The sequence below is a fragment of the Podarcis filfolensis genome, assembly GCF_964270895.1.
Source record: "Podarcis filfolensis genome assembly, chromosome: 13".
NCBI classification, from domain to species: Eukaryota; Metazoa; Chordata; class Lepidosauria; order Squamata; family Lacertidae; genus Podarcis; species Podarcis filfolensis.
Window position 1 is genome coordinate 10,062,222 of NC_139615.1, and position 25,853 is coordinate 10,088,074.

Here is a 25,853-nt window from a genome sequence, read left to right on the forward strand (position 1 = left end):
TTTCACCTCTAGCAGGGAGTCTGGCCTCGCACCACAGAGGTGGCTGCATTTCAGCGTTAAAAAGCAGATGCTCTCCTATGTGGTGGTTTTTTTTTAAAATTGCAGAGGACTGGGATAGCTGCAGGCAAAGAAGGAGTTAATTTTGCCCTCTCCCTCTCTCTCTTCCCACCCCCCCTTTCAATCCCTGCTAGTACAAAAGAAAAAGAGTGTTCAGAAAGATTAAGAGTTTTGCTTTTACAATGAGGTTCACAAAAGCAGGAGGCGTGTCCCTTAAGTATGTGTGAGTGTGGAAGAGGAGGGGGCTTGGGTTTGGGGGGGGTTGCTGGAGAGATCCCATTCCTGAGAGAGAGAGGGATCAGGTGCCCACTGGCTCCCCACCAAAGAGAGAGAGAGACTTGGGGTCCCCTCCCCAGCCCCCCAGCCCCTCCGCAGGGATGTCTCGGAGAAAACAGCGGAACCCCCAACAGCTCATCTCCGACTGTGAAGGTTCCACAGCCTCTGAGAACGGTGGGTTTCTGGAGGGGAGGGTGTTTTCTTTTGTGGGGGGGGTGTCAAGGAGAGCTGGCAGGTGCCATGGGGATGGGGGATGGCAACAGTGTGGGAAAGGGTGCGTCATGGGGTGGGGGCACACCAGGAGCTGGGTGGCAAGGAAGGGGTGAGAAGGAGGCGAAAGAGAAAGAAAGTTTTGTTTCCAAACTGGAAGGAAGTTGTTAGGAAACTCCGAAAGTATGCTTTGTAACTAGCCGGTTGCCTGTATGTTCAGGGTTTGGGTCTCTCTACGGTTTACTGACACGCTCAAAACACATCTATCTAGGAGCATAAATTCTGATTGCATAAAGGTGCCATGCTTAGATACACATGCATTTTGTCTGTTAGTACTGAAGTCACATAAGAACTTTCTTTCCATCCTCGTTTTCTTTCTCTCTCTCTCTCTCTGACTTACCATCAGCAACCAAGCATCCACTAACATAATGGCCTCTACAGGAAGGATGGGCGATGAGATTTAAAAGCTTAGATGCAGTTACCAGCACATTCACTGGGTTTTCAAGGCCCCAAAGATCAACTGACTCCCAAAATGCATGCCATTTCTGACCGCTCCACAAAAATTATCCCAGGAATCATCCGTGTGTCAATATCTACACGGTGGGTCCCTTGGAGGTGAGGGCCGATCCTCCCATTCTTTAGGGGGCAAGGAAGCGTTGTGTACATGAGTGATGCAATATAAATGAAATGATCATAAACCTTCCAAGAACCCTGTCAGGTAGGCCAGTTAAACTCACTCGTGCTCATTTTACCTACTGGGTGGGCAGAACTTAGAGCGAGAGAAAATTGGTTCACATAAGGACATCTAATGGGTTGGTGACTGAAGGCCTTTCCGGGTTAGATCTCAGCTTGCCACTATACCCCACCTCTGAGCCCCATTTGTGACCCAGAGATTTCCATCCTTTAGCTCCCACTGCCCCACAGATATACATTGTTGTTGCTGTTGTGTTGTTGTTGTTTTTGTTGCTGCTGCTATAACTATACCACCCTTCACGGAGTGTAAATTTGCACAGGTGTAAATCACATGGCAGTTTACAATATAAAACACAAAAATGCATAACCTAGTTACAAACAAAAACAATAAACCCCACCACACAAACCCAGTTTAAAAGGCCATATTGTTTAATTAGCCAAAGGTCTGAGAAATAAGGAATGTTTTTGCCAAGCAAGCCTCCCTGGAGCCACCACAGAAAAGGCCCATTCCCATTCTGCCAAACGTCTCACAGAGGAAGCACCTCGGATGATGACTCCAGGGTCCTGGTCAGTTCATATCGGGGGGACACAGACCTTGAGGCATTGCAGTCCTGAGCCCATGCCAAACTAGGCCTCAGTCCGCTACAAGAAGAGTTCAGGCTCCTTGTAGAAAGGTCTTGGTAGAGCATGACAACTTCAGGTGACTCAAAGAAGTGAGTCAAGCTGCATTGATCAGGAAAATGGAACGAGAAGGAGGAGCCACCACCCAAGCTGACGGATGTGGAATAATCAGCATGACCACAACCCAAGCAATTTCTTTCATTATCTACAGCCCAGTCCTAGGCACATTTAGTCGGATATGAGTTCCACTGTGCCCAGTGAGTCTTATTCCCTAGTCTTCAGGACTGCAGCCTTACATACTATGACTAGCACCATTTTGTTACATGCCTGCCCACATTCTTGTTTCCCTTGCACGCAAAGGCTGCAACCTGGCACATATTTACTTGGGAGTAAGCCTCCACCTGAACACAGTGTGGCTTTCTTCCAAGTAAAACAAGACTAGGATGGGGTTGTGCATTGATTTTGAGCATGGCATACTGATTTTGAGCATGGCATACAGACAGCGTGCAAGGATGTGGCCACCTATACCCTCCCTCGTTCATACACAGCCAATCCATGGCACCCACTGGAGCATCGTTTCCACAAATGTGCCTTGATCCTGCCCCCCCCCCCAATTGCTATGCTGCTCTCACATGCATTTTTCTGCACCTTCCCTCTCAGGCCCACATCCTGGTACCATGACATAGCCTGTCTCACCCTCTGTTACACATGTGTGGGATACATGCCCTTCCATGCCATCGCTGCCACAGGCCACTTTCACCTTGTCCTTTCCCAGTTTAAACAGTCATGGCTCCCCCCCCCCAAAGAATTCTGGGAACTGCACTTTGTTAAGGGTGCCAAGAGTTGTTATAAGGCCAATATTCCCTTCACAGAGCGACAGTTCCCAGAATTCCCTGGGAAGAGGGACTGATACACCACTATTCTCCCTGCAGAGCTATAATTCCCAAAGTTTCCCAGGCATCCCCCTATTGATACATCACTATTCCCCTCACAGAGCTACAATTCCCAGAATTCCCTGGGAAGAAGGCTTGAACTACTGGGGGAATCGTAGCCCCAAGAAGGGAGTAGAGGGGTTTCCTAACAACTCTCGGCAACCTCCACAAACTGCAGCTCCCAGAATTCTTTGGGTGGGGTGGGGGAAGCCATGACTGTTTAACGTAGCATCATAGCGCTTTGAAAGTGTGATGTGACTATGGCACAGTCTTTCCGCGTGCTTTCCTCGACATCTCTCGTGTGTGTGTGTGTGTGTGTGTGTGTGTGTGTGTGTGTTTGACTCCCCTCACCCCAGAGAGCCAGGAAGAGACGGTCACACACATATGCATTCTGTCACACTTCCTCACACACATATTTTTGCCACACACTGCTTCTTTTCTCTCCTGCTCTCTTTGCTCTTTGTGCTGTTGCTAAGTAACTCGCAGAGTCCTAGATAGTCTCTCTTGTGTTAAGTGAGGTCTCTCTTCCCCCCATCCCCCTGGTTCCCCATCACCCACCCCATCTCACTCTCCCCCCCCCCACCGCCCCTTTTCAGTCCTTTGCTTGTGGCAACTGGACTGGATTGACTCCAGCTTCCTCTAAGAATCTGTGCTGGAGCGAGAAATCAGGATGGAGGCTGGTGGAGAAAAGGAGCCGATTAGATGCATCCTTTAGCTCATCTCCAAAAGGAGTAAATTCAAGCTGGTGAGATGCAGGAAAGTTTATGGTCCCTTTGGGAAGGGTTTATTTAAAGGAAATCTGAGCACAGTTCAGCATGGATTCCTGAAAGAACAACAACAACAACAATATAATAATAATATATTAACTATTCCCCAGCCACTCTGGGCGGCTCCCAACAGAATATTAAAAACACAATAAAACATCAAACATTAAAAACTTCCCTAAACAGGGCTGCCTTTAGATGTCTTCTAAAAGTCAGATAGTTGTTTATTTGCTTGACATCTCGTGGGTGGGCGTTCCACAGGGCGGGCGCCACCATCGAAAAGGCCCTCTGCCTGAATCCCTGTAGCCTCACTTCTCGCAGTGAGGGAACCGCCAGAAGGCCCTCAGCACTGAACCTCTGTCCAGGCAGAATGATGGGGGTGGAGATGCTCTTTCAGGTATACTGGACCAAGGCCGTTTAGGGCTTTAAAAGTCAGCACCAACACTTTGAATTGTGCCCAGAAACGTACTGGGAGCCAGTGTAGGTCTCTCAGGACTGGTGTTATGTGGTCTCAACGGCCACTCCTAGTCACCTGTCTAGCTGCCGCATTCTGGATTAGTTGAAGTTTCCAGGTCACCTTCAAAGGTAGCCCCATGCAGAGCGCATTGCAGTAGTCCAAGTGGGAGATAACCAGAGCATGCACCACTCTGGCGAGACAGTCTGCAGGCAGGTAGGGTCTCAGCCTGGTTTATCATCCTGCACAAGCAAACATCATCGGACAATTTTTTGCTTTCGCAAATATACGGTGTGCACTCCAACCTGGTGCTTCTAAGTAAATTCACCCAGGTGGTATCTGTCAGAATCCTGCTCCATCAGAACACAGTGATTGGTTGGGAATATAGGGGATGGGGCAATCTTTTGGAGATCTTGGTTCTAAGATGTGATGGGTTCCACTACCTTATAGTAGGGTTGCTATATTTCAAAAAATGAAAATCTGGACAGGCCAATTGCCGGCTACATACAGGAAATTCCAGACGTATGGCAACCCTACCTTAATAGTTGTGATGAATTTTAGTGTTGAAAGAAACCTCAAAGGTCCAGTTCTGTGCTCACTGCAGAGCCGATAACTCCTTGTGAGCAATTGCTTACCTACGTCTGTGTTAGAGGAAAGATGTTAGATTTCGTAAAGTATTTGCTGCTTCTGATGTCGTTGATGTTGTCTGCACATGGGAGAGAAAAGGTGCTGCTGGAAGCTGGAGTTCGATGACACGTCAGTTTTTAAGACTTGCTTTCATATTCTATATTTCTAGATTCCAGCAACCAACCTCTTGTGAAGCATACATTAAGCTGCAAAAGCGCAACCCCACATATAGGTTGAACCCAATGTACAGTGGTACCTCGGGTTACATACGCTTCAGGTTACAGACTCCGCTAACCCAGAAATAGTACCTCGGGTTAAGAACTTTGCTTCAGGATGAGAACAGAGATCGTGCAGCGGCAGCTGGAGGCCCCATTAGCTAAAGTGGTGCTTCAGGTTAAGAACAGTTTCAGGTTAAGAACGGACCTCCGGAACGAATTAAGTACTTAACCCGAGGTACCACTGTAACTATGTTAAGCTCATCCAGGTACCAAACTTGCAGAGTTCCTATGCTCTGATTGCAAATTATATAGATTTCAATTCACTTGAGAGAGCAAGTCTGTTGCAAAGACCCCACAAACGTGTAGCTGCATGACTTCTTATTCCTAAATGTGATAAAACAGGTTGCAAGAAACCTGAGAACCTGCTGGTGCATCTCTCAAAAGGAAGAGTCCTTTGCTTCTGGTGGTACAGTCAAACCTCGGTTGTCGAACGTAATATGTTCCGGAAGACCGTTCGACTTCTGAAACGTTCGACAACTAAGGATCAAAGGGCGGTCAGCAAAGTCAATAGAGAAAAAAGAAAAACACTCTCCGGAAACCGTTCGGCTTCCAAAAATTATTTGAAAACTGGAGTAGTTACTTACAGGGTTTTGATGTTCGGGAGCCAAAACGTACGATAACAGGCGTTTGGGAGCCGAGGTTTGACTATATACGCTAGGTGGAAAGTCCAACACTCCCTACATATCTGAAGAATGCCTTCCCTGGCAACGGCCAACCCAGTAACTCATCTGTTTTGCACGCAGAAGGTCCTGGGTTCAATCTTTGCTACCTCCCCAAAGTTCCCTGTCTGGAACTCTGATGAGCTGCTGCCAATCAGTGAAGACAACACTAAGCTAAATGGACCAATGGTATGATGCAATTTAAGGCAGATTCCTATTTGGTAAGATCTGCAGGAGGGGCCCAGCTCGTGGGAACTTCACTAAGTTCAGTCAATGAGGTTATTGCATGAAGCAGGGCCTTCTCCATGGTGGCATCTCAGCTATGAAGCTCCCTCCCTGTAGAGATCTGTTTATCCACTTGTTTACATTTAGGCAACGGATGAAAATGTACCTGTTTTTGCAGGCCTTTAGGATGCATTGTAACTGGTTGTCTTTGCACATTGCTGTTGACTGTTTTGGTAGATTTGCTTCTTCTGAGGCCCTTCTTCGTGTGCCTCCTCCTGGAGAGGTGCGGAGGGTGGCAACACGAGAACAGGGACTTCTTTGCAGTGGCTCCCCATCTGTGGAATGCTCTCCCCAGGGAAGTTTGCCTGGGGCCTTCATTATACACCTTTAGGCGCCAGGCAAAAACGTTCCTTTTTAACCAGGCCTTTGGTTGATCTGATTGGCATCCTATGCCCTTTTAAAATGTGGCTCTATTTTTTTGGGGGGGGGGTATTGGGTTGTTGTTTTTATTTTGATTATATATACAGTGGTACCTCGGGTTAAGTACTTAATTCGTTCCGGAGGTCCGTTCTTAACCTGAAACTGTTCTTAACCTGAAGTACCACTTTAGCTAATAGGGCCTCCTGCTGCCGCCACGCCGCCGGAGCACGAATTCTGTTCTCATCCTGAAGCAAAGTTCTTAACCTGAAGCACTATTTCTGGGTTAGCGGAGTGTGTAACCTGAAGCATCTGTAACCTGAAGCGTTTGTAACCCGAGGTACCACTGTATATATATTGTGTTTTTATGTTGATCTTTTCTTTGAACCGCCCTGAGACCTCCAGGTATAGGGCGGTATATAAATAATAATAATAATAATAATAATAATAATAATAATAATAATGCAGTGGGATTTTACTTGTGTTTTCAGTAATGGATTTTTTCTTTTTCTTGATGTGTCCTAGGCTCTCACAAGAGCAAGGGTGGTAGTGCTGTTTTTCTGGAAAAATAGGGGCCAAAACTCCCCATGAACCTTGTTCTCCTAGAATGGCAATGGCTCCCACCTGAGAGGTGCCGGAACTGAGTTCCAGTGAGTTCTGGCTGGGGAAAAAAGCCCTGAAGGGTGGGTTGTATGAACCAATAGTAACACCATGTTCTGAAGTGTGTAAGACTGTGTGGTCTAGTGGTCAGAGTGCCAGATTAGGACCCGGAAGGTTGGAGTTCAAATCCCCCCTCAGCCACGAAGCTCACTAGGCAACTTTGGGTCAGTCAACTTTCTCTCAGCCTAGCCTACCTCACAGGGTTACTATGGGGATAAAATGAGAAGCAGGTACGCTGCCTTGAACACCTTGGAGGAAAGTGGGAACAGAAATGCAATAATATAATATATTTTTATATTATATGCAACAGGGAGTTTATTGGGTTGGGGTTTTATTGGGTTGTTTTTGTTTTCTGATTTTGTGATTTTATATTCTGATTTTATCCTGCGAACCATCCTGAGACCTGCATGTATAGGGCAGCATATAAATTTAGTATTTTTAAAATAATAATAATAAAAATAAAAATAATAAAATAAGCTTCAGTTACTTTCAGGTTGCAGTTCTGTATGAAATTAAGAACTGGGGCTAGGAGGTCACCTTGGTCCTGTGTTAAGTCTGATAATAAGGATTGTAGCTCTGTGGTAGAACAGGTCAATCCCTAGCAACAGAACTGGGAGAGAAACCCTGTCTAAAATCCTGGCTAAAATCATGTTGTGTTAGATGGACCAACAATTTGACTTGGGATAAGACAGCATCTTGTGTTTGTTCCCACAGTTTCAAAGGCACATATCTAGAAGGTGATAACATAGATGGGCAACTCTGTTTGGAATGAGGGGAATCCATCTAAGGGGAGCCCCTCTCCTTAAAAATAGATTCTGATTAAGATTGTTACGAAGGGACGCGGGTGGCGCTGTGGGTTAAACCACAGAGCCTAGGACTTGCTGATCAGAAGGTCGGTGGTTCAAATCCCCACGACGGGGTGAGCTCCCGTTGCTCGGTCCCTGCTCCTGCCAACCTAGCAGTTCGAAATCACGTCAAAGTCCTAGTAGATAAATAGGAACCGCTCTGGCGGGAAGGTAAACGGCGTTTCCGTGCGCTGCTCTGGTTCACCAGAAGCGGCTTAGTCATGCTGGCCACATGACCCAGAAGCTGTCTGCGGACAAACGCCGGCTCCCTCGACCCATAGAGCGAGATGAGCGCCGCAACCCCACGACTGGACCTAATGGTCAGGGGTCCCATTACCTTTAAGATTGTTACAGATTTCTAACCCACCTTTCAGGGAAAGTTAGTACAGTGGTACCTCGGGTTACAGATGCTTCAGGTAACAGACGCTTCAGGTTACAGACTCCGCTAACCCTGACCCTGAGGTACCACTGTATGATGCTATGGGTAGAGTGCTGGACCTAGGAGACCAGAGTTCAAAACTCTACTTGGCCCTGAAACACCCTGGGTGACCTTGGGGGCCAGTCATTGTCTCTCAACCTTACCTACCTCACAAGGTAGTTGTGGGGATTAAGTGTGATGGGGAAGAACCAGATATGCCACCTTGAGCTCCTTGGGGGCGGGGGAGTTAGGATATAAATGCAAGAAATAAAATTAAGAGCATAGATGAAAAGTACACTGCCTTGAGCTCCTTGGAGGAAAGGTGGAATAATATAACTGCAACATTTAAATAAATATATATATTGTTGTGGGGATTCCCATACGGGGCAGCTGCATATTCCTGCATTGCAGGGGGTTGGACTAGATGATCCTCAGGGTCTCCTCCAACTCTACGATTCTATTATTAAATGTGGTGGGGAAGAACCAGGTACGGTGAGGTCCTTGGGGTGCGGAAAATTGGGATATAAACATGGGTGTAGCCAGAAATTTTGTGGGGGGGCAGGCCTTTTGTTGGAAGGGCAGAACCTCAGTTTGCTATGTATTTTTATTGATTATTATTGATCGGAGGGCAGATCAATATAAATGCAATATATATATTTTTAAAAATTAATTGTACACTGCCTTGCTCCTTGGACAAAAGGTGGGCTAATATAAATGCAACATTTTTTAAAAAATTGAAATGTGTCGGTTTGCAAAAGGTCCCGGTTTTTTGAGGGGGGAGGCTCCTAAAAGCAGGGCTCCTCCTTCGTCCTGGCTTGGCCCGCTTGCCTCCCTCCTCCTTCCTGGCTCTCCATCCCTCCGTCTCCAGGTGCGCTCCGGAGCCAGGGCGCACGGGGGCGCAGCGCCCTTTCCTTCCGTCGGCGGCAGCCGCCCTCCCGACACCAGAGGTCCCTGCTGCGGCCGGGTGGGAGCCGCTCTCGGCAGCCCACCGCTCGTCTGGCCGCCGCTTGCCTCCTCCTCTTCCTCCATCCTCCGGGATCGGAGGCGGCCGGGCGGGCCGAGATGAGCGGCTCCCGAGCGCACGGAGAGCAGCAGCAGCAGCCGGAGGAGGTGGCGGCGTCGGGCGACGGAGCCGCGGGCGCCGGCGGCGACTGCAGGATGGGCGAGGCCGCAGGTGGGCTCCTCGCCCCTGTGGCTGGTCCAGCCGGCTGGGGAAGGGGAGAGGGGGCGACCTGGCGGCCGTGGCCTCCTAGCAAGGGCTGGAGGGGAAGCAGCCGGGCCCAGAGATCTCCCTCCAGGCGCCCATCTCTCCCCACGCGCTCCTGCATTGCCATCAACCCATTTACGCATCCATCCATCCTAGTAGTTTATCCTGGCCCTTCCCTCCCGCCACCCAGCCAAACAGCCAGCCAGGTTCCAGTTTGATTTGCCATGCCCTGTTTGAGCCTTTCCGTCCCCATTGTCTCCATCCAGAAGTCAGAACCCCCTGTTAGCTGTTCTGTAGGAATATGGTGGATAAGTTTCAGGTGTGCTTCCTTCTTTTCTGCCTTCCTTCCTTCCTTCCTTCCTTCCTTTCTAGAGAGAACGATGTATGAATGGGCAAAACCTTGCAAAGGTGGGTTGCTGGAGAAGGGGGCTTGCAAATTAGTTGGATGTGGGTTGGGCTTTTCGGTAATTAAAAAAATATATATTTTTGCCATGGTGATCCCAATCTTTATTTTCCATTCTTAAAATTGCATCTGTTTGTCTGCCTTACCATTTCGTAGAATGATAGGCTTTTGGAGTGGGGAGGGACCCCTAGGGGTCATCTAGTCCAACCCCATGCAATGCAGGAATCTCAGCTAAAGCATCCATGGCAGATGGCCACCCAACCTCTGCTTAAAAATCTCCAAGGAAGGAGGTTCTTCTATATTTTTGTTTCCTTCCATTTTAATAATAATAATAATAATAATAATAATAATAATAATAATAATAATAATAATTTATTTATATCCCGACCATCTGGTAGGGCTTCCCCAGCCACTCTGGGCAGCTTCGAACAAAATATTAAAATACTGTAATGCCTCAAACATTAAAAGCTTCCCTAAACAGGGCTCCCTTCAGATGTCTTCTAAAAGTCAGATATTTGTTTATTTCCTTGACATCTGATGGGAGGGTGTTCCATAGGGCAGGTGCCACTACCAAGAAGGCCCTCTGCCTGGTTCCCTGTAACTTGGCTTCTCGCAGTGAGGGAACCGCCAGAAGGCCCTCGGCGCTGGATCTCAGTGTCCGGGTAGAACGATGTCTTTGGCATGCCTGCCACGTTTTCTGGGCTGGCAGGTTTGTTTGTATAACAGGATGGCAATGAGAAGTAGAAACATTGCTTGCTTTTGACATATGGAGGAAACAGAGAAAAGTTTTTCTCCCTCTTAGGACGGGGGGACACCCTGTGGCGAGGAAATACATTTTCACGTAGTGCGTAGTTAAACTATGGAACTCACTGCCAGAGGAGGCAGCGATGGCCACCAACTTCGATGTCTTTAAGAGTGGATTAGAAAAAAATTATGCAGGTTAAGGCTTTCGGTGGCTTACTAGCCTTGATGACTGTGCTGTGCCTCCACAGTTGAAGGAGGTGATGCTTCTGAATACCAGAAACGTACTAGAAACTGCAGGAAGGGAGAGAGCTCTTGTGATCGAATCCTGCTTGCCAGTTTCCCATAGGCATTTGGTTGGCCGCTGTGAGAACAGGATGCTGGACTTAGACGAGCCACTGGGGCTTGTCTTATGGTCTTTCATTTTTTTCTTTTTAAAGTATTTGCAAAAACAGGTTCTTGCTGGTGGGAAGTGTGTTAGGGGAGGGGCTACAGCAAGGCACCTGCTTTTGCATGGAGAAGCTGCTGGGCTCACTGTACAACACCTCCAGCTTAAAGAACCTCCAATGGAAGGACCAGAGGTCCAAAAAAGCGGCTGTCAGTCAATCCTCACCATTGGCTAAGCTGCCTGGGGATTCTGGGACTTGTAGTGCAACACCATCTGGGAATCGAAGCTTGACAAATGCTGCATTAACTAGATGTATAATATAATTAATATAATACAGTATACAGTGGTGCCTCAGGTTACATACGCTTCAGGTTACATATGCTTCAGGTTACAGACTCCGCTAACCCAGAAATAGTGCTTCAGGTTAAGAACTTTGCTTCAGGATAAGAACAAAAATCGTGCTCTGGCGGCGTGGCAGCAGCAGGAGGCCCCATTAGCTAAGGTGGTGCTTCAGGTTAAGAACAGTTTCAGGTTAAGTACGGACCTCCGGAATGAATTATGTACTTAATCTGAGGTGTATGTTCTGTATGTTTACATCAAAATATTGGCAGATCCTGAGCAGAGAGAGGGTTGTAACACAAGCTGGAGGACGTACCTAGTTGTGAGCATTAAATGGGCCAGCTTCCTTATACAGTGGTACCTCAGGTTACAGACAACTCGGGTTACAGACTCCGCTAACCCGGAAGTAGTACCTCGGGTTAAGAACTTTACCTCAGGATGAGGACAGAAATCGCGCGCTGGTGGCATGGCGGCAGCGGGAAGCCCCATTAGCTAAAGTGGTACCTCAGGTTAAGAATGGTTTCAGGTTAAGAATGGACCTCCGGAACAAATTAAGTTCTTAACCCGAGGTACCACTGTACTTTTGGTCTGCCTAACTCAGTATTGTCTACACTGACCGGCAAGGGACATTTCCAGCCAGTGTTAGATACTCAGTTATATAAGCTATGCACCATATGGCTCCTTAAACCAGGGTTTAAGTTTGCCAAAACGGAATGCCTAGTTGCCATTTTGGGGCCAGATGGCTTGAAAGTCGTGTACTTTTCAATACGACTTTTTGGTTCCAGAAATTGATTCCAATGATGCAGATTAAATATAATGGATAGAATTCTGCAGGATGTCTTGCTAGTGTGTGAAAACAGCCCGGATCCAAGGATCCACAGGCATGCACCTCCAGATGGTGGAGACGTCAAGGCACCATCCTGACGCCCGGACATCTTCACTTGGTCACAAGTGACCGATAGCCAGGTGCAAAATGTGCATGGCGAAATTTGAACGCTTGTTTCCAGCCATAAGAAGAACCTTCTGGATCAGGCCAGTGGTGTGTGCTGTCTAATACAGTGGTACCTCGGATTAAGTACTTAATTCATTCCGGAGGTCCGTTCTTAACCTGAAACTGTTCTTAACCTGAAGCACCACTTTAGCTAATGGGGCCTCCTGCTGCTGCCGCGCAATTTCTGTTCTCATCCTGAAGCAAAGTTCTTAACCTGAAGCACTATTTCTGGGTTAGCGGAGTCTGTAACCTGAAGCGTATGTAACCTGAGGTACCACTGTATCCTGTTTTCACAGTGGTCAACCAGATGTTTGTGGAAAGCTAGCAAACAAGACCCGAGCACAGGCACACTCTCCTCTCTGGTGGCTTCCGGCCGCTGGTATTCAGAAGCATAACTGCCTCTGACCACGGAAGCAGAGCAGAGCCATCATGGCCAATAGCCACTGATAGCCACGTCCTTCATGTAGATGTCAGAGATTGAAGCTGGGACCTCCTGCATCCTGTTTCCCTTCACTAAAATCTGAGTGTTGCCACTAGCTTCTATCTGATCGGCAGTTGTCCTGTGCATCTTTTTGGTTAAAGATAAGGTGGGCTTGGTTGCCAGAGTGCTGTAGTGGTTGGAGCAGAGTACAGTGGTACCTCGGGTTACAGATGCTTCAGGTTACAGACTCCGCTAACCTAGAAATGGTACCTTGGGTTAAGAACTTTGCTTCAGGATGAGAACAGAAATTGCGCGGCGGCAGCGGGAGGCCCCATTAGCTAAAGTGGTGCTTCAGGTTAAGAACAGTTTCAGGTTAAGAATGAATTAAGTTCTTAACCTTAGGTACCACTGTATCTCAAGCTTGGGTCTCCAGCTGTTGTTGGACTACAACTCCCATCATCCCTGCTAGCTGGGATGATGGGAGTTGGAGTCCAACAACAACTAGGGACCCAAGTTTGAGAAACACTGGGTTAGAGTGTCGGATTAGGAATTGGGAGACCAGGGTTCAAATCCCCACTCGGCCCTAAAGCTCACTGGGTGACTTGGGGTGAGTTGCTCCCTCAGCCTAACCTACCTGGGGATTAAATGGGGAAGAGGAGAACTACGGACACCATCTTGGAGGAAAGTATGGGATATATGAATGTGATGAAAGAAATAGATTGCTGATCCAAAATAACCGCACCCCCTTTCTCTCTGTCTCCCTTTCTCTGCAGGAGATACTGGGGACGAGACAGCCCCATTATCCTGCCCTGCCTGCCATACCAACTTCAAGGATCCCTCCGAGTTGTCCGCTCACGTGGATTCCTGCTGCTCGGAGCAGCCCACCTGCTCCTCTGCGGCGGCAGCTACAGCCGCCGCTGGTCAGGACCACTCCAGCCTCTCCTCCTCATCTTCCTCTTCCTCGGTGGAAGTCCGTCCCGAGAGCCCTCAGAGCATGGACGTCGAATCGGGGACGCTGCTGTCCGACCCAACCCAAGAAGCGGCCCTTCCCCGGCCCCCTCCCCCGCCTCCCCCAACACTGCCCGCCTCCTCCGCCTCTGTCCCCGCCGGGCACCTCAACATCCCCCTCATCTTGGAAGAGCTCCGGGTCCTGCAGCAACGCCAGCTGCACCAAATGCAGATGACCGAGCAGATCTGCCGCCAGGTGCTGCTGCTGGGGTCCCTGGGGCAGGTGGGCTCCCCGACCCCTTCCTCCGAGCCGGCCCCGGGAGCGTCTCTTCCTCCCAAGCCCCCCTTGCCGGTCTTCTCCATCAAAACAGAGCCAGGGAGGACCCAGGCGTCCAGCTCCCCTGAGGTCCCCAAGCCTGCTTTCTTCCACCTCTACCACCCTTTCCCCGGAGGCGCCCGAGTGCCCAAGGCCGAGCAGCTCCTGGCTCCGGCCTTCCCCACAGCTACGGGCATCCTGGCCGCCCAGTGCTTGGGCACCGCCCGGGGTTTGGAGCAGGCGACGTCTCCGGGGCTCCTGCGGCAGAAGAACGGGGGAGGAGCGGGGGGAGGAGGAGGAGGAGGGTTAGAAAGCAGGCTGGAGGAGAAGCCTGGAGGGCGCCACAAATGCCGCTTCTGCGGCAAGGTCTTTGGCAGCGACAGCGCCCTGCAGATCCACCTGCGCTCCCATACGGGCGAGCGCCCTTACAAGTGCAACATCTGCGGCAACCGCTTCACCACCCGCGGCAACCTCAAGGTGCACTTCCACCGCCACCGGGAGAAATACCCCCACGTCCAGATGAACCCCCATCCCGTCCCCGAGCACCTGGACTACGTCCTCACCACCTCGGGGCTACCTTACGGCATGTCGGTGCCGCCCGAGAAGGCAGAGCCCGGAGAGGAAACCACCCCTCCGCCCACCGCCGAGCGCAAGGCCCTGAGCGCCACCGAGAGCCTCACCCTGCTGTCCGGGGCCTCGCCGTCGGCAGCAGCCCAGGCCTTGCCTGGCTTCAACAAGCTGGTTCTGATGAAGGCAGTGGAGGCAAAAGGGAAGGGGGACGAGAACACCCCGCCAGAAAGGGAGACGGAAGGTGCCCGGCTTCAGCTGGGGAAGCTGGTGGGATCTCTCCCCAGCTGGGCCTTGCTAGCCAATCACTTCAAGGCGGGCACAGCGGTGGGGCCTTTCCCCTACGTGCTGGAAGCGTCCCCCTCGGAGACTTCCAAGCTGCAGCAGCTGGTGGAGAAGATTGACCGCCAGGGGTCTCCGTCGTCGTCATCTTGCTCTGCTCCCGTCACAGCCACCCAAGCTGTGGCTGGGTCCTCCTCCTCCTCTTCCCTGCCCGCTTCTTCGGGGCCCAACCAGTGCGTGATCTGCTTGCGGGTCCTGAGCTGCCCTCGAGCCCTGCAGCTCCACTACGGGCAGCACGGAGGGGAGAGGCCTTTCAAGTGCAAGGTGTGCGGGCGGGCCTTCTCCACCCGGGGGAACCTGCGCGCTCACTTTGTGGGCCACAAAACCAGCTCGGCCGCCCGGGCCCAGAACTCTTGCCCCATCTGCCAGAAGAAGTTCACCAACGCCGTTAGCCTCCAGCAGCACGTCCGCATGCACCTGGGCGGGCAGATCCCCAACGGGGGGCTCCTCCCTGAGACCCCGACTTCGGAAGGGGCCACCTTGGGGGAAGGCGAGAAGCAGCAGCAACCGCAGCAACAGGCCCCTCCGCAAGACGAGGAACTGTCGGAGGAGGAGGAAGAAGAACCCACCGACGAAGACTCCCTGGAAAGTGGAGGGGAGAAGGCCGAGGGGCCCTCCAGCCCGGAACAGGAAGCTCCGGGCCTCACCAAGGAAGGGGGAGAAGCGGTGCAGGCGGAAGAGGAAGACGGTGGCACCAATGCTGCCTTGCCATCAGGGCCAGGAAGCCCTCAGCGGCCCATGCAGGAAGGGGAAGAGAAGGCGGAGGGGGAAAAGGCAGGAGGGGCAATGCCACAAGAACAGGAGGAGGAACAGGAAACCGGCGGGGAAGGCCCATCGGAGAAGCAAGAGGGCAGTCAAGCCAAAGAGGGGCCGACGCTGGTTTGTGGGATTTGCAAGCAGGCCTTTCCCGACAGGGCCGCATTGCGCAAGCATGCACTGGCTGCCCACCACCAGGTAAGGGAGAGACCGTTGCTCCTTCTCAGTGTCTCCTATTATAGTAAGTGTTCTGCCTATCCCCTTTTCCCTTGCGATTTCCTTCTCCATCGCTTTATTGACTCAGGAGGTTGGCTTCACTTGGCGTGCTGTCTGTCCCCCTCTAGAGGCAGAGCTGGGGAGTGCAAGGCACCGTTACAGGAAGTACATCTCCCTTGCACAGTATTGACACAGGAAGCTGGTTGCACTTGGTGCGCTCTCTGCCCCCCTCTAGAGGCAGAACTGGGGCACAAAGGGCACCGTTGTAGGGAATACGATACCACGTTGCCTCACAGTTCTGGAGTGTGGCAAAACATCTTTATAGCCTTATAATTTTTGTTTCTTCCACTTGGACCACCTGTCAGGTTAAGATCACATGGAAGTTCATGATATATTTATTTAGAAGCAACAAAATAAAAGTCTGTAGTGATAGAATCCCTGTAAACGCATATTTATTGAAGCCCGAAGGTTTAAAATGCATCTTGGCAGTACAGCAGCAGCCCAGTTTGATTACCCTAGGCCTTACACAGGCTTGCAGCTTCCTGTCCCCATGTGGCGTAGCTTGTTGGTGTTTGTTATTTATTTTAAAATAAATGTTTTTCCCCGAAAAGGAAATGAAAGTGGCATAAAGCATGCATGCAGTAAACTAAATATATTAAGGAAATTACCAGAAAATTTAAAGAAACCGTTTGTTTTTTTAAAAAATAGCTATAATCCTGAAAGCAACAAAACAGATATCAACCTGTAACAACCTCCTCAATACACACACAGAGACACACAGAAACCTGAATTGTGTGAAAGCACGATTACATTAACATTAACGTAAAGGAAAGGGGAGAAAGGATTTTTGGCTGAAGGCCTGTACCACGGTCGCTAGACCGTATTTTTCTTGGTCAGAGGCCTGTGCTGCTATCGCCACTCTGCTTCGTCTCTCTCGCAGTACTTCCCAAACTTAGTTCTTCCACTGTTGTTGGACTACAACTCCCATCATCCCTAGCTAGCAGGACCAGCAAAGAGCCAGTACAAGTTGCAATTTCAGCTGAATTTGGGGGAACCCGCTTGAAGCATCCTTTGCGCCTAGCTATTTCATTTCCTTTGTTTGATTGGCGCATTGCAAACAGCTGAAAGTCTGGGAATTCTTATAATAAACCTGATTTGCAGTGGGAGTTGAATAATTTTGGTGGCAGCTGTGGATCAAAAGTCTTTGAAACAGCAGAATATAGGCAGCCGCCTATATTTTGATGTTTGACATTGCACATGCGGGCACCATAGCTGTCAACGTTTCCCTTTTTTTAAGGGAAATTCCCTTATTCCGAATAGGATTCCTCGCAAGAAAAGGGAAAAGTTGACAGCTATGGTGGGCACCATTTAAGGTGGTGTTGCTTCCATTGGGAAGCATGCTTAGAAGCCATGGCGAATGATAGAAATGGGACAGGGCCATAGCTCAGCGGCAGAGCATCTGCCTTGCATGCAGAAGTTCCCCGGTTCAGTTCCCGGCATCTACAGGTAGGCCTAGGAATGCCCCCTGCCTGAAATTCCTGGAGAGCTGCTGACCCTCCAAGTGTGCCTATTTTCCAGGGGACATCCCTGATTTAGAGAAGCCATTCCGGTTTCTGATTTCATCCTGGAATGTCCCACTTTTCCTTAAAGGTAAAGGACCCCTGACAGTTAAGTCCAGTCACGAATGACTCTGGGGTTGCGGCGTTCATATCGCTTTACAGGCCAAGGGAGCCGACGTTTGTCCACAGACAGTTTTTCCAGGTCATGTGGCCAGCATGACTAAGCCGCTTCTGGTGCAATGCAACACCGAAACCAGAGCAGTGCACGGAAACACCGTTTGTCTTCCCGCTGGAGCAGTACCTATTTATCTACTTGCACTTTGACGTGCTTTCGAACTGCTAGGTTGGCAGGAGCAGGGACCCAGCAACGGGAGCTCACCTCGTTGCGGGGATTCAAACCGCCAACCTTCCAATTGGCAAGCCCAAGGCTCAGTGGTTTACACCACAGCACCACCCGCGTCCCTCACCTTTCCTTAGGAGGACCCTATTTTCATTGGAGAAATGTTGGAGGCTACGGAGTTATCTCTCTCTCACACACACACACACACGTCATCTGAAGGCAATCCTGTATACAGAAGCTTTTAAAAAATGTTTTATTATGTTTTTTAATATGTTGGAAGCCGCCCAGTAAGATGTGTGGGGTATAAACAGTAAAATTATCCTTATAGAATGGGGCATCCCTATTTTTGTCAGAGAAATGTTGGAGGGTATGGAGCTGCTACCAGTTAGTGTAGACAATACTGAGCTAGGTGAACTCGATATGAAGAAGCTTCCTGTCTTCTGGGTCAAACCAGCAGCATTCCTCCCCTTGTGGCCACCCGGACCATTTTAACACTTGTCCTTAAAGACTTACATTGACTCCCAGTACGTTTCCGAGCACAATTCAAAGTGTTGGTTCTGACCTTTAAAGCCCTAAATGGCCTTGGCCCAGTATACCTGAAGGAGCATCTCCACTGCCATCATTCTGCCCAGACACTGAGGTCCAGCACCGAGGGCCTTCTGGCGGTTCCCTCACTGCGAGAAGTGAGGTTACAGGGAACGAGGCAGAAGGCCTTCTCAGTGGTGGCGCCCACCCTGTGGAATGCCTTCCCATCAGATGTCAAGGACTTTTAGAAGACATCTGAAGGCAGCCCTGTTTAGGGAAGTTTTTAATGTTTGATGTTTTATTGTGTTTTTAATATTCTCTTGGGAGCTGCACAGAGTGGTTGGGGAAACCCAGCCAGATGGGTGGGGGGATAAATTATAAATTATTATTAATGGGAGCGTCGGCTCAGGGCACCGCCTGTTTTAAATGCCCATGTCTTTCGTCTTTCTCTGACAGGTTAATCTCAGTGGCCACGTGTGGAGCAGCAACCAGGCCCGCCGAGGGAGGCGCCTGCCCCTAGAAGGCCCCGTACCGGTGTTGTCAGGGGGCCAGGTCAAGCTCCAGGACTTCCTGGGGCGTGACATCCCAGCCCAGCTCGTGGGGGTGGGACCCCTCTCTTTCTGGAACCAGTACACGGCCTTCCTTTCTGGAGGCCTCCCGACCAAGCCAGCTCACGGTGGGGGTAGTGGCGTCGCTTCTTCCTCCTCCTCCTCTTTTTCGGCATCCAACGCGGGCACCCACGGCCTCTTCGGATCCAGCGTCACCCCCGGGAAGGTGGCTCCCAGCGAGGCCAAGGAGAAGCCGCCGGTGGGGTCTCTGCTGCTGCTTCCTCCACCGCCCCCAGCCCCAGCCCCGGAGGTCATCCCTGAAAACCAAGGAAAGGGGGAGAAGTAACGTCATCCTGACGTAGCGCCTCCGTCAGGTAAGGCAAGGTGGAGGAGACCCATTGCAGCTGCAACTCTTGCCTGGTGGAATTGGAAGCTGGACCCCAGTGGGTTGGGTTGGCATCTGTCTCAAGGGACAATGGAGAAGTGAAGTCAAGCTGTTGGAGAGTCACAGCGCCTGCTGTGGCTGCAGGGGTCAATGTAGGAGAGACATGTTTTGTTGCAGTTGGGGCAGATGGAGGCATCCCTTTGTGCCTCTGCAGATACACCACGGCAGAGTGTGGTGTAGTGGTTAAGAGCAGTAGACTCATAATCTGGTGAACCGGGTTCGCTTCCCCGCTCCTCCACATGCAGCTGCTGGGTGACCTTGGGCTAGTCACACTTCTTTGACGTCTCTTAGCCCCACTCACCTCACAGAGTGTTTGTTGTGGGGGAGGAAGGGAAAGGAGAATGTTGGCCGCTTTGAGACCCCTTCGGGTAGTGATAAAGCAGGATATCAAATCCAAACTCTTCTTCTTTCTGGGCCATTTCTCCTGTGGTCACTGCTGTGGGTGCACAACCTGTCTGTCCATTTCCAGCTGCTGTGCAACTTTGCGACACGGAATTTGCTGGCCAAAGCTCAGCCAGAAGTGGGATTTGTAATTCTATGAAATTCTGAAATCTGACCGGTGATACGATTTGTGATTCGCGGCAAAGGGAGGTTTGGATTCATGGGACCCAGGTGTATGGGCTTGGGTGAAGGCTGTTACGAGCAGTGCCCTTGGTGGTTTGCTATGTATGCCGTCACTGCCTTGAGCAATCCAACCCATTGCTGTTCTGCCCAGTGTATCTGCTGCTGGAAGCCACTTCAACAACAATAATAATAATTTTTATTTATACCCCGCCCTCCCCAGCCAACGCCGGGCTCAGGGCAGCTAACAAGCAATAATAAAAACAAGTTGAATGAATACAACTTAAAAACAAGATTAAAATACAACATTGAAACATTAAAATGCAGCCTCATCACAGGAGGAGAATGGAAAAAAGAAAGAGGGAGATGGGATCAGGCTGGTTCCAAGCCAAAGGCAAGGCAGAACAACTCTGTTTTACAGGCCCTGCGGAAAGAAATCAGATCCTGCAGGGCCCTGGTCTCATGAGACAGAGCATTCCACCAGGCCGGAGCCAGTGTTGAAAAAGCCATGGCTCTGGTTGAGGCTAATCTAACTTCCTTAGGGCCCGGGACATCTAGGGTGTTGCTATTTATGGACCTTAAGGTTCTCCATGGGGCATACCGGGAGAGACGGTCCCGTAGGTACGAGGGTCCTACTTTGAGATCGTGTGGTGGTGGGGCAGATCTGCTGCCCTCTAGATGTTGCTGAACAACCACCCCCCATCATCCCTGACCACTGGCTATGCTGGCTGGGGTTAATGGGAGTGGGGAGTCCAGCAATATTGGGGTCGCCACAGGTTCCACACTCCTGATTTCGCCCATGGAAGCAGCTTTAAAAGGTGCAAAGTGCAGAGAACATTCCTCTTCTCCCTCTCACTAGATGGTCCTTGTGTGGGGGGAGATGATGGCTCGGATGTGATTGGGGAGGACTCTGCTTTATAAAGTGGGCTGTAGCTCATTACCACGGCATCTAATTTGCATGCAGAAGGTCCCAGGTCCCTTGGCATCGCTATGTACAGCTGGGAATGCCCCCTGCTTAAAAAGACCTGGAGAACTGCTGCCCAGTCAGTGTAGACAATACTGAGCTAAGATGGACCCAGCAGCCTCCAGGAAAAGACAGCTTCCTCTATCCCTACGCTCAGGGCAAGGTAGAGACATTCTGAAGCGGCAGCAAATACAGGCATGGTTTGCATATTCTTTATCCTCCCAATGTAAAACTAGGGTTGCCATACGTCTGGAATTTCGCAGACGTAGCCAGGATTCGTCAGAAAACTCTTCAATGTCCAGGAAAATCCAGACGTATTGCAACACATGTCGAAAGCGTAGATTTTGGCAAATTTCCTTTAAAATAGCTCAGAAACTTCTCTCTTTTTTTTGAGATTTTGCAAAAGAAAGCTCAACAACTTTTGTCTCCAGTTTTTCACTTTTTGAAATATGGCAACCCTGTCAAAACTTCCAGAGTTAGCAAGGAGAGGCGAGAGGAAATTGATGGGGACTGTTGGGCTGAAGGAGGGAAGGGAGCACAGCGTGTTGCTGCTAGCCTGGGAATGGCTGTCTTTTGAATGTTTGCCCAGCATCCTGTTCCCAAAGGTATCCAATTGGATGTCTCCAAGAAACCTGTTAAAAGGTGCAGAAGACCCTATTTTTAGTTCCCTGCACATTTAAGGCATTTCTAGATTTTTCCTCAGCCCCGAAAGGCTCCTTGAATAGCTTACAAATAGCAACAATGAGTCACATCTCCGCTTGCGGTCTAAGAGATAGAACACTTAAGGAAAAAGGGGTGAGGAGGGAAGAGGAAAGCAAGCAAACACATGCACCAGTTCTTCAGTGTTACAGAGTTCATAACGATGAGCAGATTTTGGAAAGTTTGGTCATCCACTCTCTGGATCGACTTTGCAGGATGCTTTGCCGTGAACAAAGCAGTCATGTTTTTGCGAGGCGGGTGTCAAAGTAGTGATTTGCAAGGAGCTAGACCACAGGGTGAGTGAGTGTGGTTTCTTTTTCCCTAATTTTTTTCTTTTCTTTTTTTTTAAACGTTATTCCAAAACCGAAAAAGAATTACAAACATCAAATTCAAAATCCGTATTAGTTTTGTAACATAAACCTATTACATAGTTGACTAGATTAAAATACACCTAATCGCTATAGACTTCCCTTTGCTATATATAAATGCAACGCAATTAGAAATATTATATTAGAAATTTTTATAAATTCCCCACTTCCCTTTACCCATGTGTGATTTCAATATATTTTTCTAACGTCTTCCATCTTGTTGTGTTGTTGTAGTTTAATAATTATTCAATTGATTCTTTTATTATTTCCTTGCTTACCCCTGCATGTTTTACACGTTATCTATTAATATTCCAGTTCCAGAACCAACTTTTTTCTTTTCCTTTCCTATCTTTTCCAGGCGGAACTGTTTTAGCGATACCCCAGCTGGCGGGGACGCGCCCCCCCCCTTTCCCCAAGTGCAGTCCCGCAAGAAGAGAAGTGGCTCCGGTCTTAATTTTAGCAACATTTTAGTCTTTTACTTTTAAAATGTAGCTTGGATGTCCGTCGGCCGAAAGGCAGGATCCTGTCGCGGGTCAGGGACGCACGGCAAACACCCTGCACCCATGGGGAGAAGAAAAAGGAAGTGAAAGTGTGTCTCATTTAGATTAGGGCAAGGATGCCGGACGGTTCATTCAAGCGAAGGGAAGGACATCTTGAGCTCCCCAATAAAAGCAGTTTGACAGAACTACCAAGTCTTTGGCTCTTTATTTCTACAAAGAGCTGGAGGGGCACCTGGTTTAGCCCCCTGATGTTGACCCCCAACACACACACACACACACACACACACACTGCAATTGATGCAAGCCAAAAGGGTCTCTCTTCACGTACACTTCAAATACAGGTAACTCACAGCTGTGTGTAACTCACAACTCACACACATTTAACTTGCACGATTGCACGGGTGGGGTGGAATAGATAAATGAATGGAGAGCGGAGGAAACTCAAACTTTGGTTAACAGCCCTCCACCTTGCAAGGGGTGGGGGCAGTTCCCTGGGTTCCTGGCTTTATACATTTTTTTAGTACAGCGGTACCTTGGTTTACAACCATAATCCGTTCCGGAGGTCCGTTTGTAAACCAAAACAGGTGGTAGCCCAAGGCACGCTTTCGCCAGTGGGGCCTTCAAAAAGAAATTGTTCATAATAATAAAAAAAATGGTTGTAATCCCCCCAAAAAATTGCAAACCGGGACACACACTTTCGGGTTTGACGTGTTTGTAATCCAAAACGTATGCAAACCAAGGTACCACTGTATACATGTGGACCCTCAGTATGTAACCTCCCTGCAAGATACGAGTTACCGGTACATAGCAGTCTGTCCAGCAGGAGGCAGTGATGAGTACAGGGGAGTCAGAGGGAAAGAGAGTCTGACCCCCCCCCACCAAATGCATTTCTCCCCCATCCACCCCCACCCCATTTATCTGGAATATTTATGTCTTTCTCTAAATAAGGGCTGCCTCCTGACAAAATATATCTTAACTCAATTGTATGCATTTTAATATTTAGCATTTGCATATGAATAAAGATAATTCTGAGGGGAAAAAATTAGTCTTACTTGGGATGGGCCCATTGAGCTTAATGGGCATGGTTAAAAGGTCTATATTCAATTCAAGGGGTCTACTCTTGAGTTAAAGAGTGGTGCACTCTTTGCTTTAGAAAAAGACATTTCCTCTTAGCCAGGATGGGGAGCTGCTTCTAGGGCTGTTTTCATAAGTATTTGTATTAAAAAGAGTTAACGTTAAAAGAAGAATAATACCTGATTAAATGATGAAGCATGAACCTGATGGAATAGAAAAGTTTCCAGCAGATGTTTCAAGTTTTAAATGAAAGGCACTTGCGGAGTCACTGTTGCACTATTCCACAATACTGGGCCGGTAACACTAAAAGGCTCGGTCTCTTGTTGCCGGGTGAGCTTTTGTCAACTTGGGGAACGACCAGCGATGCTTCTGCGGACGATCTCAGTGACCAAGCTGGGATATAAGGGTTCATGTGGTCCCTGATACAACTGTCAATCACCTGATTCATAAATAATCACCTGAAAGAATCTCTCACCCCATACCCAATCAATCTCTGCGCCCATCCAATACAATATACCGCTCCAGCCTTCATTGCTGTGGCACCCACTGTATGGAACTTCTTCCCCTTGAATGTTAGGCTGGTGCCATCTCTGCTGTCTGCTTGTCACCTACTGAAGACCTTCGTCTTCCTACAAGCCTTTTGAGATCTTCCCCAGTATGCATCTGTATTGGAATCGCTCCTAAGATGCTTTCTCAGTTTGTTGTTTGCAGCCCTGGACTCCTTTGGGTACCATTTTTTTTTTTTTTTTTGGTAAATAAGTAACAAATACTAATAAAAAAAATATTTTAGAAATGGGACATTGACATCCATCTTTGGTCGACAACTGAAAAACATAATAATAATCTGCAGTGCTGGTTAAGCACCTTTGCATCAAGCTTAGAAACCTCTTTCCATGTGTCAAGGAAGTGGCTTGCAGCATCCGATTCTCTTCCCCTCCCCTTCCCATCGGTTACGGATAATGCTATTTAGCGGCTTATGAGCTCAAGCTCTTCCTTTGTTGCAGCTTCAACCTGGCAGCCGTCCAAAGGAGAGGGAGCACTTCCTTCTCAGAACTAATCCTCCCCACCCATCCCCATTTACCATCCTCAACATCTTTTGCTCTTATTCATCCTGCAAATTCCAGAGGGGAAGCTGCCTAAGTCTTTCAAGGTACCAGGAGACTCCTTTCTGCTGCAAGAGACTAGCAAATTTATGGTGGCATAAGCTTTCGCTCCAGTCCATCAGATGGACAAAGTGCTATATTGAATTGCAACAAACACACTGTTGGGAGTTTGGGTGGGAATCGTAAACTGTGAATTCAGAGAGAAATGAACTGCAGAAAATTTAGGACAGCCATCAATAACACATCAATAACACATCAATAACACATCAATAACACAGCCATCCTGGCACTGGTATGCTGATTAATACATATAATATGCTTGAAATTGACTGCCAGAGATGGCACTGAATCTCTACCAGTATTGCAATTTAGCAGTTCACACTTTGGTCTCCCTAAATCATGTGTAACTCAGGATCTGGCCAAGGTGAGCTCCAGTCCATGAAAGGTTATGCCACGATAGATGTGGTTTTGCCACAATAGAGTGACACTCGTCTCCTGTTCTGGAAACTTTAGGTAAAGGTAAAGGTACCCCTGCCCGTACGGGCCAGTCGTGACCGACTCTGGGGTTGCGCGCCCATCTCGCTTAAGAGGCCGGGGGCCAGCGCTGTCCGGAGACACTTCCGGGTCACGTGGCCAGCGTGACGAAGCTGCTCTGGCGAGCCTGCACCAGCGCAGCACACGGAAACGCCGTTTACCTTCCCGCTATAAAGCGGTACCTATTTATCTACTTGCACTTAAGGGTGCTTTCGAACTGCTAGGTGGGCAGCAGCTGGACCGAACGACGGGAGCTCACCCCGCTGTGGGTATTCAAACCGCTGACCATACGATCGATCGGCAAGTCCTAGGCGCTGAGGTTTTACCCACAGCGCCACCCGCGTCCCTGGAAACTTTGGCCTTCGCTAATTAAGAGTACGGTTGTGTGTGTGCTTTTTTGTTTTGTTCTTAAAGTACAATTTTTAAACAAGATCAGATTTCCTGCACCCGAAAGAAGGCCTGGATTGGTTTCTACTCTATTTGGAGATTGGGTAGGACATAATGCTGCCCAAATATTTATATAAAAATTATAAAAATACAGTTACAGATAGGTAGCCGTGTTGGTCTGCCATAGTCAAAACAAAAAAATTTTTTTTCCTTCCAGTAGCACCTTAAAGACCAACTAAGTTAGTTCTTGGTATGAGCTTTCGTGTGCATGCACGCGAAAAGAAAATGAAAGCTCATACCAAGAACTAACTTAGTTGGTCTTTAAGGTGCTACTGGAAGGGAAAAAAATTTTTTGTTATAAAAATACAGTGCTTTTTTCTGGGGGGTACGCATACCCTAAACATTTTGCGAATCTTTGTACTTTTGTCCGTTTAATATATTTATTTCCCCCAATTTGAACTATAAAATGGTGATT

General features: G+C 48.9%; 1 protein-coding gene across 3 annotated transcripts; it reads left to right on the forward strand.

Moving 5' to 3' along the window:
* Positions 1–376: 376 nt before the first annotated feature.
* SALL2 (spalt like transcription factor 2) lies at positions 377–22,465 on the forward strand. 3 transcript variants are annotated; one of them, XM_083581386.1, is made up of 5 exons: positions 9,110–9,310; positions 9,716–9,751; positions 13,400–15,753; positions 18,652–19,117; positions 22,139–22,465. In XM_083581386.1, exons 1-4 carry the CDS (start codon positions 9,199–9,201, stop codon positions 19,087–19,089), a joined length of 2,940 nt encoding a protein of 979 aa, XP_083437512.1. In that variant the 5' UTR covers positions 9,110–9,198; the 3' UTR covers positions 19,090–19,117; positions 22,139–22,465. The 3 variants fall into 3 exon arrangements, with proteins under 3 accessions (XP_083437514.1, XP_083437513.1, XP_083437512.1); XM_083581388.1 differs by lacking the exons at positions 9,110–9,310; positions 9,716–9,751 and adding an exon at positions 377–507; XM_083581387.1 differs by lacking the exon at positions 9,716–9,751 and having other exon boundaries at positions 9,037–9,310.
* Positions 22,466–25,853: the final 3,388 nt, after the last annotated feature.

Coding starts and splice junctions, on each gene's coding strand:
- SALL2 (XM_083581386.1), top strand. CDS start 9,199: ATGAGCGGCTCCCGAGCGCACGGAGAGCAGCAGCAGCAGCCGGAGGAG. Junction 9,311..9,715: donor CAGGATGGGCGAGGCCGCAG/GTGGGCTCCTCG, acceptor CTTCCTTTCTAG/AGAGAACGATGTATGAATGG. Junction 15,754..18,651: donor CACTGGCTGCCCACCACCAG/GTAAGGGAGAGA, acceptor TTTCTCTGACAG/GTTAATCTCAGTGGCCACGT.